We start from the raw sequence: 16,593 nt of genomic DNA on the forward strand, positions 1-16,593 counted from the left end.
GTAACTAAATATTGGGCAATCAAAACAACATGCTGATTTTGTGCATGCAACATGCACATGTTGCAATCCCGGAAACATCACAGCCAATTTATCCCCAGCAAAGATAGACACGAAGTGCTGCAGTAAATCAGTGGGTCAGGCAGCATCACTGGAGAAAAAGGATGGGTGACATTTCGGGTCGGGACCCTTCTTCAGACTGAAAGTAGAAGGTCGGGGGAGGCTGAAGAGCTGGAGGTGAGAAAAGTTCTCCAACTGGTTCCTCAGACCAGTGAGTGAAAGTGAATAGATGATTTTGGTCAATGCTGTTGATGCAGAAGTAAATAGTGGGGAAGACACTGGGGATAATGTCCTGTTGAGAAGCGCACGCAAAGGTTTAAAAAAAAGAGCAGGAGAGGACCGGAGGGAAAAACTTGCAACTCTGTGTCCTTAGTAAATCACACACCATGAACTAACAGATGAATTGGACTCGCCTTTAAATTTATATTGTGTTTTGGATGATATTATAAAGCAGGTGGTGGAACTGCAATGCTTGATTAACCTTTGCACATTTATCTGAATGCAGAGTGGACACAACATTTATGCTCTCATCTCATTACCTTTTAGTATCCAGCCAGCAGAAACCATGCAGTTTCATGAACAAGACCATATCCAAGCAATTTAATTTGATGAATGGCTGGCACTAGTTGAAAGGAACTGGCACATTGAAGTTAGGCTTGCATTTCATACAATCACAGAAAGGTACAGCACAGAAATATGTTCACTTGATCCATGCTGATCCTGATTTCTAAAAATGCTTATCCCATTTGGCTGCATTAGGCTTGTATCCCACTCTTTCTCTATTCCTTTAATATCCAAGTACCTGTACCTTCTAAATATTATAATGTTACCTGCTACCACTTGCACAGCTCATTCCAAATATTCACCACTCTGTGTGGAAAAACGCACCCCTCAGTTCTTTTTAATTTTTGTTTCCTTTCATCTTAAACTTGTTCCCTCCAATGCTTGACTCTCGAGCCCCAGAAAAAAATCTGCTATCTATCCGATTTATGTCCCTCATAATTTTATAAACCTCTATGAGGCCACCATTCATTCTCCCATGTTCCAGTGAGAATAAACCCAGCCTATCCGATCAATAACTGCGGCCCTCTGTTCCAGGTAGCTTCTTGGTAAATCTCTTCTGCACTTTCTCTATTTCTACCACATCCTTCCTGTTGTGTGGTGACCAAAACTGTGCACAATACTCCAAATGCAGTCTCACCACTAATTTGTAGAACTTCAAGCCAACTCCTTTTTCTTAATGCTTTGGCCTATGAAGACAATCATACCAAAGCTTTTGTTGCATGCTAACCAACCAGCGAAAAGACAATACATGATTACAATTGAGCCATTCACAGTGTACAGATACATGACAAGGGAATAACGTTTAGTGCAAGGTAAAGCCAGTAAAGTCCGATTAAAGATAGTCCAGGAGTTCGCGATGAGGTAGATAGTGCTTCAGGACTGCTCTCTGGTTGCGGTAAGATGGTTCAGTTGCCTGATAAGACTCTGTGAGAGCTAAGGAGCAATGGTGTAGGTGGGAAGATATGGTAGAGCAGATATAGTATCTGGTACTTACTCAACCAGAATCCTCAATGAAACTGGCAAACATTTCTAAGAATATTAAACAATTTCATAAAATGTTGCCATAAACGTTAATTTGAATTTCACATGGTAGGTTTAAATACAATTTTATTCACGCATTTTAAAAAAATCAATTTTCATGGCAACCAGCATATTCATGTTTCTGACACCCATCCCCCATAATATACATGATATGCATAAATACTAATTGATCGGAACTATTATTAGTTGAGAGATATCGTGCTATAAAAAACATTGTGTAATGTCTAAAGCGGGATATGATGTTCAATGATTCATTCATTGATCAGGACCCACAGCCTTTCGACTTTTGTAGCACCATATCCACAGCAACTCATATTTCGCTTGGGCAGCTTGCAACCCAGCGGTATGAATATTGATTTCTCTAACCAAGTAATTCAAGAGAGAGCTGGAGCATTCAAGAGAGAGCTAGATAGAGCTCTTAAGGATAGCGGGGGTATGGGGAGAAGGCAGGAGCGTGGTACTGATTGAGAATGATCAGCCATGATCACATTGAATGGTGGTGCTGGCTCGAAGGGCCGAATGGCCTACTCCTGCACCTATTGTCTATTGTCTAAACCTTGCTTTCCCTCTTTCTCTGACCCTCCCCCATTAGTTTCACTGGCCTTCTGATTCATTTTACTGATTGTATGCCTCCTTGACACCTTCCCCTCAGCTAACAATGAACTATTCTACATTTCCTTATCATCGCTGGCTTTGATCTGTCATTTTCACTCCTTACCCTTGCATTTCTCTAGACTCCCTCTCCCCTGACTCTCAGTCTGAAGAAGGATCTCAACCCGAAATGTCACCCATTCCTTCTCTCCAGAGATGCTGCCTGTCCCGCTGAATTACTCCAGCATTTTGTGTCCATCTTTGGTGTAAAACAGCATCTGCAGTTCCTTCCTACACTTATCCATTTTTTAGGTTAACTCCTGGCGTTGATCAACATAGCTGTCTTTCCTCAATGCATTTGTAGACTTTTTCAGCAAAACCTGTTTGGCCCTTGAAAATAAAGGACTTCTCTCCTACTTGGTTTCTCACCCATGAAGACTCCCAGACTGAAAGCTATTAAAAGTTCCCTTTAAAAATTGAAGGTTGTCTTTAAGTTGTGTAGGCATGTTATAAGAGATCCTAGCCACTTACATAATAGGGGCCTCTGCTAAAACAATTACAGATTGTGACAATCGTGGTAGGCATAGGAAAGGGTTAATCGCATAAACCCGGCCCCATGTCCAGTTTCCATTTCCATAAAACTGGTTTCAAGCTGTCTTTTTATTAAGTTCACTTTCTGCAATCATTGAACAGTTTTAACTTCCAGTGTGCTTTCACATGGCCTAGCCAATTACCAGTGTGAACTTTGACAAGTAAAATGCTTTCATCCTTGCTTAGTTGTGATGAAATACTGAATGATCTGTATTGACCATGAGTTTTTATTAACCGCAAAGTTTAAATTGAGACCAATTTTGAGTTCTGCCACATTTTGGTATACCAATTTATTTAATTGTGGCCTTATAATTCCATAAATGTTGGTCAGTTCTAAGTTCTGAAGACCATACATCTAAATATGAAACGAGAGTTGTCCAAGTTTCAATGATCTGCCTGGTAAAGAGACAACTGTCTAGGCTTTTCAGCTTTCCTTTAGAGTCATACAGCACAGAAACATGCCCTTCAGCCCAACCTATCTATGCCGATCAAGATACCCTATCTAAGTTTGTCCTATTTGACCACGTTTGGTCTATATCCCTCTTAACCTTTGCTATCCATGTACCAGTCCAAGTGTCTTTTATTTGCTGCTATAGCACCTGCCTCAACCACCTCCTCTGGCAGCTCATTCCATATATCCACCACCCTCTGAGTGAAAAAAATGCCCCTCGGGTTCCTATGAAATCTTGCCCCTCTCATCTTAAACCTATGTCCTTTGTTTCTGATTCCCCTATCCTGCGTAAAAAGCTGTGCATTCCCCCATCTATTCCCCTCATAATTTTATACACCTCCATAAGATCACCCCTCAGCCTCCTACGCTCCAAGGAATAAAGTCCTGGAGTGCCCAACCTTTCTATATAGCTCAGGCCCTCAAGTCTTGGCAACAACCTCTTAAATCTTCTCCGCACTCATTGGCCTTTACTGTTTCATTCAAAAAGATTTCTATGGAAGCATTAGTCATTCCATACCTGTGAATATTATGACATTGGAGAAAAATTCATCATGATACCTATTTAAACAGGTAAGTATATTTTTCTGATGTAACATTTTGAAGAATAGAATAGAAGCCATTAAATATTTACAGGGGTTATTTGAACCCTAAGAGGTGACCACAGGAGTGGATATATTTAAATGGTTTGAACGTTACAGTTTCGTCTAGATTTCCAGATTTCTCATATCAAAAATATGAGTAGCGCAGCGGTAGAGTTGCTGCTTTACAGCGAATGCAGCGCCGGAGACTCAGGTTCGATCCTGACTACGGGTGCTGCACTGTAAGGAGTTTGTACGTTCTCCCCGTGACCTGCGTGGGTTTTCTCCGAGATCTTCGGTTTCCTCCCACACTCCAAAGACGAACAGGTATGTAGGTTAATTGGCTGGGTAAATGTAAAAATTGTCCCTAGTGGGTGTAGGATAGTGTTAATGTACGGGGATCGCTGGGTGGCACGGACCTGGTGGGCCGAAAAGGCCTGTTTCCGGCTGTATATATATGATGATATGATGAAACTGTTTGTAATTTTGAGGTTGAAACTAATTATCTAGGTTGCATGAGTTCAAATACTATCAGGTCAAAGGTCTGGAAACAATAACTGTTTCTGAAGCTTAAAGATTGCTCTAAACTTGCAATTTTAGATCCAAAATGTTACAATCAAATGGAAAACACAATTTTGAAAGAGCAACGAATAAATCACTCAAAATAGTAATTCATGTCATTTTGGTTACTTTTATAATGAGGCAGAAGACAGGTATACAAAAAATACTGCTAACTAAGAAACGGACTAAAAATAATTCAGAATAATGTATGTGTAAAAGTTTGCTTTTATGATTTTGGTAAGTTAGTAGACAATCCTATAAAATCGTTTGCTTGTTCGAGATGCACCTTTATCAGGCCCTTGAATCAAGAGGATCAAATCCCCACATCTATCAATGCCACATTGAACTTCTGGGGCAAATCCATGGGTCATTGCTATTGACCACAATTTGCTGAATGCATTCATGAGTGAAAATGGTTTGGAAAAAAAACCCACTGAAAATTGATAGCCTTGTTGTAAGTCATAAATAGGTTATGGTGTTATGAAGGCGCTCACATTTTCTAGCTAGTCATAGAAAAAAACAATTCTCTCAGGTACTATTTGATGATTCAGAAATCATATCCAGGAAATATGACATTTTCTGAAACTCAATCATTGTCATCCATTGCACCCCTGAAACTATAAAATACATAATTCTCGAGATCTTTTGATTTTAGGTGTAGATATAAAATTATAGTTTTGACTAATCTTTCTGGATCAGTTCTGGTGTCAATTCCTCATCTACCCTTTGCTCTGTTCCTCAATTCTCTCATCATTAGTAACAATCCTCACTGCGTCATTCTCCAGCATTGCTTAACTCCCTACCATGGTTTTCACCTGGGACTTCTTCATAGCACTCTGGGTTCTTGCTCTCAGTAAAGGCCACGTTGTAGATCACATGCACAAACACAGAAATCCCATGTGCAGAACTGCAATGGATAATGGGTGCCATGGAAATTGTTCATCTCTGGTACGTTTATGCATACTGTAAAAATTAGATGACTTCTTTTTGTTTTGCTAAAAATATGCATCAGCTATAGCCTGCTTCTTGCTCTTATTAGCAAGTATCTGAAATATCCCCTATCCATGTCCTCCAGAGATGCTGCTCTGTGTTACTCCAGCAATTTGCATTCTTATTTTTGTAAACCAGCATCTGCATGCCCTTGTATCGAAGTATCCATCGAAGGAGCCGCACAGAGCAGCCCAGCAGCGGACACGGCGGGAAAAACAGGTCACTAAATCATCATTTAAAATCCGCGACCCTTACCTCCACCGAAACCCAGTCAGAGCCCGTGGCGGCGAGTCCGGACACAGCGGCAGCACACTGCAGCTCACGGAAGGCGGATCGCACATGGAGCCACACAGAGCTGCTCAACATCGGACGTGGCTGCTGGAGACTGGCTTGTGAGTATTATAAACCCCTCATCAAAATCCCGACGGAGCTAGGCAGAACAGCCCCCTGGATCACCAGGCTGCTGAGAACACTGAAAAAGTCTGGTCTGCCCCAACAGCTGCTGACGATCTTCTACCGCTGCACCATAGAGAGCATCCTAACGCATGGCATCCCTGTGTGGTATCTCAGCTGCACGGAGGCAGAGAGGAAAGCTCTTCAGCGGGTAGTCTATAGAGCTCAGAAGATTATCGGAACACAGCTACCAGCCTTGGAGGCCATCTACAACAAACGATGCCTCAGGAAAGCCACCAGCATTCACAAAGACTCCTCACACCCCTGCAACAGTCTGTTCGAACTTCTACCATCTGGCAGACGCTACAAGGCCTTCTACGCCCGCACCTCCAGACTCAGGAACAGCTTCATCCCCAGGGCCATAGCTGTTCTGAGCCGGTCCTGCTGAGTCGGATGGTCACATCGCACAGCGAACCGGCACAGACCTATCTGCACTTTATTCTGTTTTAAAACTGTCTCTAATTTTGTCTCACTGGGTTGTCTAAATTTATGCTGATTCGCTAATTAATTTATTGCATCGTATGGAAGTCGCATTCCCAATCTCGTTGTACCCCTGTAGAATGACAATAAAGATATATTGTATTGTATTGTATTGCATTACAGTCGAGTATTAAGTCTTTTCCTTTAGAAGAAGCACAGGTCTTACAAGTATTTGATTATAGCCAACAGCAAAGAGTTGGCAGTTTTGTCAATCACACAAAAAAATCCAGAAAATATAGACATTGAAGCATTGAGAGAGTATGTAATCCACGTTCCTTACAACATTTTAAGCTAGAGTCCTCGAATCTCTAGGAAGTCCAATATTTCTTTAGCAAGATGTGTGTATGTGACAGAGGACATAGTTCATGGCATTTCCATCATGTTGTGTTAAGCATATGTAAATTCCCCAATGTTATTGCAAATGTATAGTATAGACTTTAACAAAAGTAAAAAGTATCTGTTCCTTTTTCTTGACATTACATTTTTAAGAAAAGCTGTATTATTTTGATGCAGGTGATTTGCACCAGACAGCAGGATTACAACCGCCGTGGAGTTCTATGCGATGGTTCTCCTGAAGGACCCATTCAACGAAATCCAGGGAACCAGGATCGCGAGAGAACTCCAAAGCTTCCGAGCTCATTAGAAGTGGAATTTTGCCTAAGTCTCACCGAATACGAAACTCCACCCTTTGATAAGTTCTCCAATTACAGCTTCCGGAATACATTGGAAGGTTTTTAATTTATGTTTTATCATATTTTAGATTCTGTGTGTTTTGGAAAGTATTCTGTGACATAGATTGTCAAAGTGACATAGTGCTTGATATGGTCAGCACCTTTTTGGTAGTGAATCTACCATCTGTGCGCCAAAAATTCAGGATTAAAAATACATGGAAGAGCAGGATATTGTTTTCAAACCAGAAGACTTGGTTAGATTTTATACAATGCCAAGGCAGCTGCTATTTTTCCAAGGTACATGTTTTTAAATTGCAGCCAATGTGTAGCTGAGGCAGAACACTGAAATTAGAGCGGATATACAGCATAGAATTATATAATCATACATTACATAAGGCTGTTTCCACTGCAGACATTTTTCCTTTTAAATTAATGTATTAATGTTCATATTATAGTACAGATGTACTAAATAATGAATGTCAAGGAATGTAGATTTTTTTTCATTTTATTCCATGTTCTTCAGGTAGATTGATATGCAGAATAAATAACACAATTACTTTAGTGGTCAGTTAATTTTTTTGGTGCAATTTAATAGGGAAGCTAAAAGGTTTCAGTTACATTTCGATGCATTTTTTATTGCCCTTCAATAATTGCCTAGGTGACTTGCATTAAGTAGATAGTGCACATTGCAGCTACTATGCTTCAGTGATGGAGGGAATTAAGGTTTAGGGTTGTTCATAGGGTGACAAATTAAGTCACTGGATTATCCCAAAAATTGTTGGCATTGGCGGCAGCAAGTGGATAGTTCTCCAGCACACACCTTAGGTTTTGTTGGTGATTAAAAACCTTTGAGGGGGTCAGGAAGTGAATCACTTGCCACAGGATACCCAATCCGTCTATGCTGTTGTTATAGTCATGGTTTTTATATGTGTGTTTTGGTTGAGTTTTTGTTCGCTTAAGAGACAATAGACAATAGACAATAGGTGCAGGAGTAGGCCATTCAGCCCTTCGAGCCAGCACCGCCATTCAATGCGATCATGGCTGATCACTCTCAATCAGTACCCCGTTCCTGCCTTCTCCCCATACCCCCTCACTCCGCTATCCTTAAGAGCTCTATCCAGCTCTCTCTTGAAAGCATCCAACGAACTGGCCTCCACTGCCTTCTGAGGCAGAGAATTCCACACCTTCACCACTCTCTGACTGAAAAAGTTCTTCCTCATCTCCATTCTAAATGGCCTACCCCTTATTCTTAAACTGTGGCCCCTTGTTCTGGACTCCCCCAACATTGGGAACATGTTTCCTGCCTCTAATGTGTCCAATCCCCTAATTATCTTATATGTTTCAATAAGATCCCCCCTCATCCTTCTAAATTCCAGTGTATACAAGCCTAATTGCTCCAGCCTTTCAACATACGACAGTCCCGCCATTCCGGGAATCAACCTAGTGAACCTACGCTACACGCCCTCAGTAGCCTCTAAACACCCTGGTCATTGTTTAGAATTGGAATGTTCTTGGAGCCACATTCCTCTTCTTGGCTGTTTAATAGCCCCCCTACGTTTCAAGACTAGAGCTTTAATCTGATTCTATTTTGCTCTTTGGCATCAATGCAGCCCTGCGCTAGTGTTTCAGCGGCTTGGCTTCTCGCTTTCAGTTGTTTCCCTGACAGTCTCAGGTTGCCGTTCAGGTAGTTAGTGATGGCAGAGTGGGAGGCGAGCTGGGCTGATGGGTCTGTGGAGCAATTGCTACTTGAAAAGCTCTCCGGGCTATATTTCACGAGGAAGATCAGGCATTGCCACATACACCCACATTGTATCATAATGCAATTTATCCACTTTTATCCCAACATCACTCCAAAGTTTTAGCTTTGTCCAGCAGATTTATTTCCAGGATTGACAATTCCAAACTATTGAACATGGTACAGTTTCAGCTGTCATGGTGCAAGAAATGCAAGAAAACAATTAAAGATGTACCTTTGAAGCCATGAGTTTCATTGCTGCTAGGCATTGACTTAATCAGAGAACTGTAGATAGGCACAAAAGCTGGAGTAACTCAGCAGGACAGGCAACATCTCTGGAGAGAAGGAATGGGTGACGTTTCGGGTCGAGACCCTTCTTCAGAACTGCTGCTACTAGTTAATACACAAAAGAACACAAAGTGCTGGAGTAAATCAGCAGATCAGGCAGCATCTCTGGAGAACATAGATAGGTGACGCTTTGGGTCTCATCAGTGAGAAACATTGCCTGACTTTACTCGTGAAGCCTAAAGAGATTACTGGAGAATCAAATTCCAACTAGGCAGACACTTTTGAAGGGCCATCACTCAACCATGAAGCTTAGAGTTATGATAGAAGACAGAGTAATTGTTATAAACGACACTGCTCCTGGAAGAGTTATAAATTCTGCTCCAGAAGATTTATCAAAATAAATTGCTCTCATTTGATGCTTCTGCAAAATCTCAAATGCAAATTGCACAGAGGTAGGTTTCCAGTCAGTTAATGCAGTCCACCACATCACTCTTATGTAGAGGCAGACAGACGTCTGAGTCTTCAGAGTCTGAAGAAGGAATCCGTCCCGAATCGTCACCCATCTTTTTTCTCCAGAGACGCTGTCCGATCCGCAGTTACTCCAGAATGCTGTGTCTATGGTATAAACCAGCATCTGTAATTCCAGATAGATAGATAGATAGATAGATAGATAGATAGATAGATAGACAGACAGACAGACAGGCAGACAGACAGACAGACAGACAGACAGACAGACAGACAGACAGACAGACAGACAGACAGACAGACAGACAGACAGACAGACAGACAGACAGACAGATAGATAGATAGATAGATAGATAGATAGATAGATAGATAGATAGATAGATAGATAGATAGATAGATAGATAGATAGATAGATAGATAGATAGATAGATAGATAGACAGATAGATAGATAGATAGAAAGAAAATGTAGGAAAGAACTGCAGATGCTGGTTTAAATCAAAGGTAGACACAAAATGCTGGAGTAAGTCAGTGGGACAGGCAGCATTTAGAAGGATAGATAGATACATACATGCATGGATGCACACATAGATACACACATCCATACATAAATACATACCCACATAGATACATAGATAATGTAGTGAATAGGCCCTTTGGCCCATCAAATCCACACTGATCATCAACCACCTATTTACACATCCCATTATTTTCTCTCCACATTGCCATCAAATCCCTCCAGATTCGACCACTCTCCTCCACACCTATAAACAAAGTAAATCAGGAATTCCCACATTGAACATACCATTTACATATCATTGACCCACTAGTTTTCATGAACCCATCTTTGTGGGTGGAAGTGTCTCTGAAATAAGTAGTTGTTCAGGCTCCTATTGGTAACTGCTGCTCTTGTGTTTGGAGGTCTAAAATACACAGAGAAGCCAACAGCCATTCAGTAAGTATTCCACCAGCTTCAATGAACACAATGCTGGTTGCTTGCTGCATGTACAGTATAATATGATTTAGCAGTCAGAAGCTTTGTGATCAACGACCAATGCTTAGTCCACAAGATTAATATGAGAAAACATAATTATCTTGCATTGCTGCAACATCCTGCAGTCTAGGGAACTTTGTGGTACATAGAAATAAAATAGTCAAAAGTAAGATATGGTGGCAGGGAACGCTTTGTAGCTCCCAGCAAGGCCTAAACCTTTTAGAAGGTGCAAACTGTTCCTTCTAACTCCAGCTAGTCTTTATATGACCATTGGTTTGGTTTCCCAACATATGATATGACTGTGCAAAATGTATATTTACATTTCTCGCATTCTGCTAGTTAGTGTTCCACAATCAACACTGAATGCTGAATTACACCTGTAACCATCTCCATTAGTTTGGAATGTATGTGCATGAAAAGCAGGCCTAAAGATGCAACCAGTGAGTACTTAAGTTCCAAAAAAATGCTGAAACCTCCCACCATCACCGAATGAGGCCGCACAGGAACAGGCCCTTTGACTCACAATGTCTGTGCCGAACATAATGCCAAAGCCAACTCTTATCTGCCTGTATCTAGATTTAGATTCTACAGCGCGGAAACAGGCCCTTTCGGCCCACCAAGTCCGCGCCGCCCAGCGATCCCCGCACATTAACACTATCCTACATACACCAGGGACAATTTTTACATTTACCCAGTCAATTAACCTACAAACCTGCACGTCTTTGGAGTGTATATAATCCCTATCCCGCCATTCCTTGCATATCCAGGATGTTGTGTCTCAGGCAATCGATGAACACAAACAAGCTGTCTCGGGTGTTGCTGTCCTTCTTATTCATTTCTTGCAATCTTGGAGCATGAACAAAATCACTAAAGGATTCCACTCAGCGATGTAAGTGGAGGCAGCTATCAGGAAGAATGAAGGAAGATACTAGAGAAATATAAATCACATAAAATAGATCTGGCCTTGTAGGCAACAAAAAGAAATAATGCATTTGATAAAAATCTATCAGAGCAAAATGATTCTCTGCAAACTTTTACTATTTCTTCACAAAGTGGTGACTAATCCCTTTTCTTCCCAGAGGGTGATGTCTTATTTTTTTACGTTCTCAGCTGGCTTCAAGGTGAAAGATTGTTTTCTAACCCACTTATTATCCGCTCCGGCATTTATTCACTATTACTTTAGTGGTGATTAAAGTTAATTGGTATAATCGGCTTAGTTATTAATTCAGACCAATGTGACTTCTTCATGAACAGGTTTTGCCAATCCAAATGATGGTATAGCTAACGTTTCACAGAGCAGCTTGCATAATGCCATACACATGTACATGAATGGTTCAATGTCTCGAGTTGGTGGTTCTGCAAACGACCCCATCTTTCTACTTCATCATGCTTTTGTTGACAGGTGAGTATATTCAAGAGCAAGCCCCATTTTTTTCCCCATTTCTTCATTGATTTCAATCCATTTGAAATTGCATTTAAAATATCGATTGATGTTGTCTTTGGTTGTTCTCTCTCCCATTGCTCCAACTATCAGTCCGCTTAACACCACCCTCACAATCTCCACTTTTCATCTTGCCTTCCATACTCTTCCTGGCCATTCTCCAGGTACCACACCAGGGGTTTAGGACATAAAGTCAGGTTGCTTGTCAGCTGGTCATGGAATTACTATGAGTAACTGGTTCATAAGTGATGTGATAAGATTAGAATTAGGCTATTCGGCCCATCGAGTCTACTCTGCTATTCAATCATGGTAGAACTAGTATAAATATTGAGATGTGACACTGTTTGATTCTAACTACCAGATAATCCCACAGTACTTTTTACACACAGCTGACCAAATATCAATTGAAAATCATCAAGAGCTGATAGTATCGTTATGAAGTTTTAAAACTTGACAGAATGGGACTTCAGAGACAAACTCACAGCCTCATTTCTCATTGCAATGAAGACGAAGATGAAGCAGGAGACCTCAGGGAGTCTGTCATCATGACAACCTTCCAGAGAGGAAAGAAATCTGAGTGCGGTCTGAACGGTCTACCACAGAAAAATACATCACCAGGGTCCTTCTCACCAACCTTCTCAAAGTGGCCATGGAGCTAATCCCTAAATTGTAGTCTGGATCCCATTCACCTACAGATACGATGGACATGATAAAGTCATGGTCAGAGAGTCATACAGTTCGGAAAAAAGCCCATTGGCTTAACTCGCCACGATGCCCCATCAATGCTTGTTCCACATCCCATGTTTGGCCCATGCCCCTCTAAACATTTCCTATCCATGTAGCTGTCCAAATGTCTTTCAAATATTGTTGTAGTGCCTGCTTCAACTACCTCCTCATGTAGCTCATTCCATATACCCTCCACCCTCTGTGTTAAAAAAAGTTGCTCCTCAGGTTCCTACTTAGCTTAAGCCTACATCTGGTTCCTGATTCCCTTCCTCTGCGTAAAAGACTGTGCCTTCACTCTATCCGTTCTCCTCATGATTTTATACACATCTATACGATCACCACTCAGCCTCCTGCACTCCAATGAATAAAGTACTAGCCTGCCCAATGCCTCCCAAGAGCTCAGGCCTTCAAGTCCTGGCAACATTCCTTTTCTCTGCACTTTTTCCAGCTTAACAACATCCTTCCTATAGCAGGGTGACCGAAATTGAACACAATACTCACAAACTGTAATGTAATATTTCAACTTCTATACTCCGTACCCAGACTGATGAAGGCTAATGTATCCAAAGTCTTCTTGACCTCCCTCTCTGCCTGTGACACCACTTTCAGGGTACTATGTACCTGCATTCATAGATCCCTTAGCTCGACAACACTCCCCAGGCCCGAATAAAGTGCAGGGAGCAGCATAGACACGATACATGGTGTTATTTGACTTCAGAAAAGCCTATAATGCTCCATTAGTCAAGATTTGGCTGCTCTCACATTTTTGTCTCCATCGTGTATCTGCTATGTGATGGCACGCATGCCCCAATCTTAACCAATGGTTCAGTGCAGCAAAACATAAACCGCCGAAGGACTTCAGTGATACAGGCAGCATCTGAGGAGGGAAATGGACAGTTAACATTTTGGGTCAGGATCCTGCATCTGAACTGGATACATTCTTCCAGCAGTGGGGAAATAGAAAATTGTTCAACCTATTTTTGGCTCCAGTTCAGAACCCAAGGACGTTTCAACCTCTCTGAACACAAATGCTGCTTGTTATGCATGTGTTTGAAGTTAGTGCTCCAAATCATGTCAACTTGTCCAGTGAAGCATAATGGACAATATGAGATCATGTATGACTAAATAACTGCAGGACAAAGATCCTCCACTAACCTTCTCTCCCTGCACTACACCACAACAATGAAAGTCCACAAGACTCAATAAAATGTAACAACTGCCCATAAATTGGGAGCCGTTTCTCAGCAAAGACAGACATCAAAGATCAAAAATTAAAGTTGGGCCGAAGGGCCTGTTTCCACGCTGTATGACTCTATGACTACGGGGGTGCTTGTCTGTGCCGAGTTTGTACCTTCTCCCCGTGACCTGCGTGGGTTTTCTCCTAGATCTTCGGTTTCCTCCCAGACTCCAGAGACGTACAGGTTTATAGGTTGATTGGCTTGTTATAAGTGTGAATTGTCCCTAGCGTGTGTTGGATAGTGTTAATGTGTGGGGACATTCAAGAGAGAGCTAGATAGAGCTCTTAAGGATAGCGGAGTCAGGGGGTATGGGGAGAAGGCAGGAACGGGGTACTGATTGAGAATGATCAGCCATGATCACATTGAATGGTGGTGCTGGCTCGAAGGGCCGAATGGCCTCCTCCTGCACCTATTGTCTATGACTATCTACAGTGTGCCACAATGGCCTCTGTCTGTCCAATGAAAAGATTGAAGATCAAGGCCTGAAACCCAGCAATAAAACTCATCTACCAGGCAGCAGTGATCCCAGACTTCTATGTGCTCCTGGGATGTGGATTACTAGAACAGACTCTTCGGTGGGCTGGAGAAGTTCAGTACTATCACTGGAAGATTAACTGAATCAATATGTTTCATTTCACAGGCCAGCATCTCCAGCATTGAGGCTCGAAGTACAGTCAGCCACTCCAATGAGCAGGCCACTGCATTTGCATGCGTGCCTGATGTCAGACTCCCGAAACATCCGCTCTGCTCTGAGTTCTGTCACAGAGAAAGGCAGCAGGACAAAGAAAAATTTTGAGGATGTTATTAAAATCTGCTGAAAATAATGCATCATTCCAATTAACATGGGAATCCTTGGCCATTGACTGCTCAAAAAGAAGGAAAGGCATTTGGGGCTGGCACTGAGATCCTCGAGTCCCTTTGTCCAGAATACCTGGAGTATCGTTTTATGGTATAGAGAGATGTAGTTGATACAAGAGTCACTGCTTTCCTTAAACAGAGAGGCACAGTTCTTGTTGGTGGAAAGGTCAGGAGCCAGAAGAAGTTGAATGAAGATGATTGGTAAAAGCAACAAAAGTGATGTCAATAGTCAATCAATCAATAGTCAATAGTCGTTTATTTGTCACATACACATAAATGTGTAGTAAAATGAAACATTACCCGCAGTTGAACAATAAGACCAATAAGATTAATCAATAAAAATGCAATAACACATACAATCACAACTAACACCAAACAAAAAGAAACATCCATCACAGTGAGTCTCCTCCAGTCCCTCCTCACTGTGATGGAAGGCCAGAATGTCTTTTTCTCTTCCCTGCCGTCTTGTCCCGCGGTCAGGCTGTTGGAGTTGCCACGTCGGGGCGGTCGGGGCTCCCGATATTGAAGCCCCCGCTGGGCGGTGAAAAAAAATCCCGCGGCCTATTTCAGGCCGCGCCGGATTGTGAAAGGTCCGTGGCGGGCCGACCCAAGCCCCGCGATTCGGGGCGGGCGAACACGTTGCCTCTGCCGCTGCCGGAGCTCCCGATGTCGGCCCCCATCCAGGGGCCTGCGGGCTTCCGACGTCCATGCGGCCCGCGCCGGAGCCTCCGGAGACGAGTCGCAGCCGTTCCCGCAGCATTCGCAGGCAGCCAGCGCCGCAGGTGGTGAGTCCGGACCGCGGGCTCTGCGAACCAGAGACCCAGGTGGTCCCAGGTGCATGGCCGGTGGTAGGCCGCAACGGGAACGGAGACACGGCACAGAACAAAGGTCGCGTCTCCGTTCTGGAGAGAGAATGTTACAGTTACAGTTACAGTTCCCGTTCCCTCCCACCCCCCCCCCCCAAAACATAACATACAACACTACATCATATTAACACTACAATTGAGACAAAAACAACAAAAAACACAAAAGACAGACGGACTGCAGGCAAAAAATCTTAAACTATGGGGTTAAACCTCAGCCAAGAGTAGAAGAGCCTGATGCAATAATGGGGTTCATTGCCAAGTTCAGTTTGGTTTAGTTTATTATTATCACGTACCAAAGTGCAGTGAAAAACCTTTTTTGTTGCGTGGTATCCAGGAGAGCTCGCATTTGCAGAGGTAAAACTCTCTAGAAATTAACTGTCTTTCTACATTACTGCCAAATTGCAAATATTTAGAGGTAACGTGGAAAGAATAGATCATTGTAGCATTTATATTAGACGTAAGCAGCATTTTCAGATAGGAAGATAGCAATCCCTTGCACAAACTCTGTTGAATAAAAGTGTAAATCTATCTATCTATCTATCTATCTATCTATCTATCTATCTATCTATCTATCTATCTATCTATCTATCTCTCTCTCTATCTATCTCTCTCTCTAACTCTCATCTTGTTTGTCCCATAGTGTTTGTATGTCCCGTTGTGCGTGCGTTTCTTGTGCGCTTTTTTCTTCCATTTGTGTGTGTGGTTTTCACCCACACACACAACATAGCGTGACAATTTTAGGACCATCTTACTCACCATTGTCCTGGGGACACTTTCATCCAAGTTTCATTCAAATTGGTGTTATATTTTTAAAGTTACAGAGATTTTAATGTTTAAAAATCACCTTATTAATCCGATTGCTTGCCATGTTTAGCGTGTGATGTCACAATGGGACCCCACCCGAGTGATAGCCAATGAGGGGGGGGGCGCAGGGGGTCGTGGCCAAGGAGGGGTGG

General features: G+C 42.3%; 1 protein-coding gene across 1 annotated transcript in view; it reads left to right on the forward strand.

Annotated features, from left to right (window-relative positions):
• tyr (tyrosinase) overlaps window positions 1-16,593 on the forward strand; it is a 46,495-nt gene that overhangs the window by 8,737 nt on the left and 21,165 nt on the right. Inside the window, exons 2-3 of the mRNA XM_078402691.1 lie at window positions 6,871-7,087; window positions 11,763-11,910. Coding sequence (XP_078258817.1) covers window positions 6,871-7,087; window positions 11,763-11,910 — 365 coding nt within the window. The remainder of the gene's footprint in view (window positions 1-6,870; window positions 7,088-11,762; window positions 11,911-16,593) is intronic.

The sequence above is a fragment of the Rhinoraja longicauda genome, chromosome 7 (assembly GCF_053455715.1).
Source record: "Rhinoraja longicauda isolate Sanriku21f chromosome 7, sRhiLon1.1, whole genome shotgun sequence".
NCBI classification, from domain to species: Eukaryota; Metazoa; Chordata; class Chondrichthyes; order Rajiformes; family Arhynchobatidae; genus Rhinoraja; species Rhinoraja longicauda.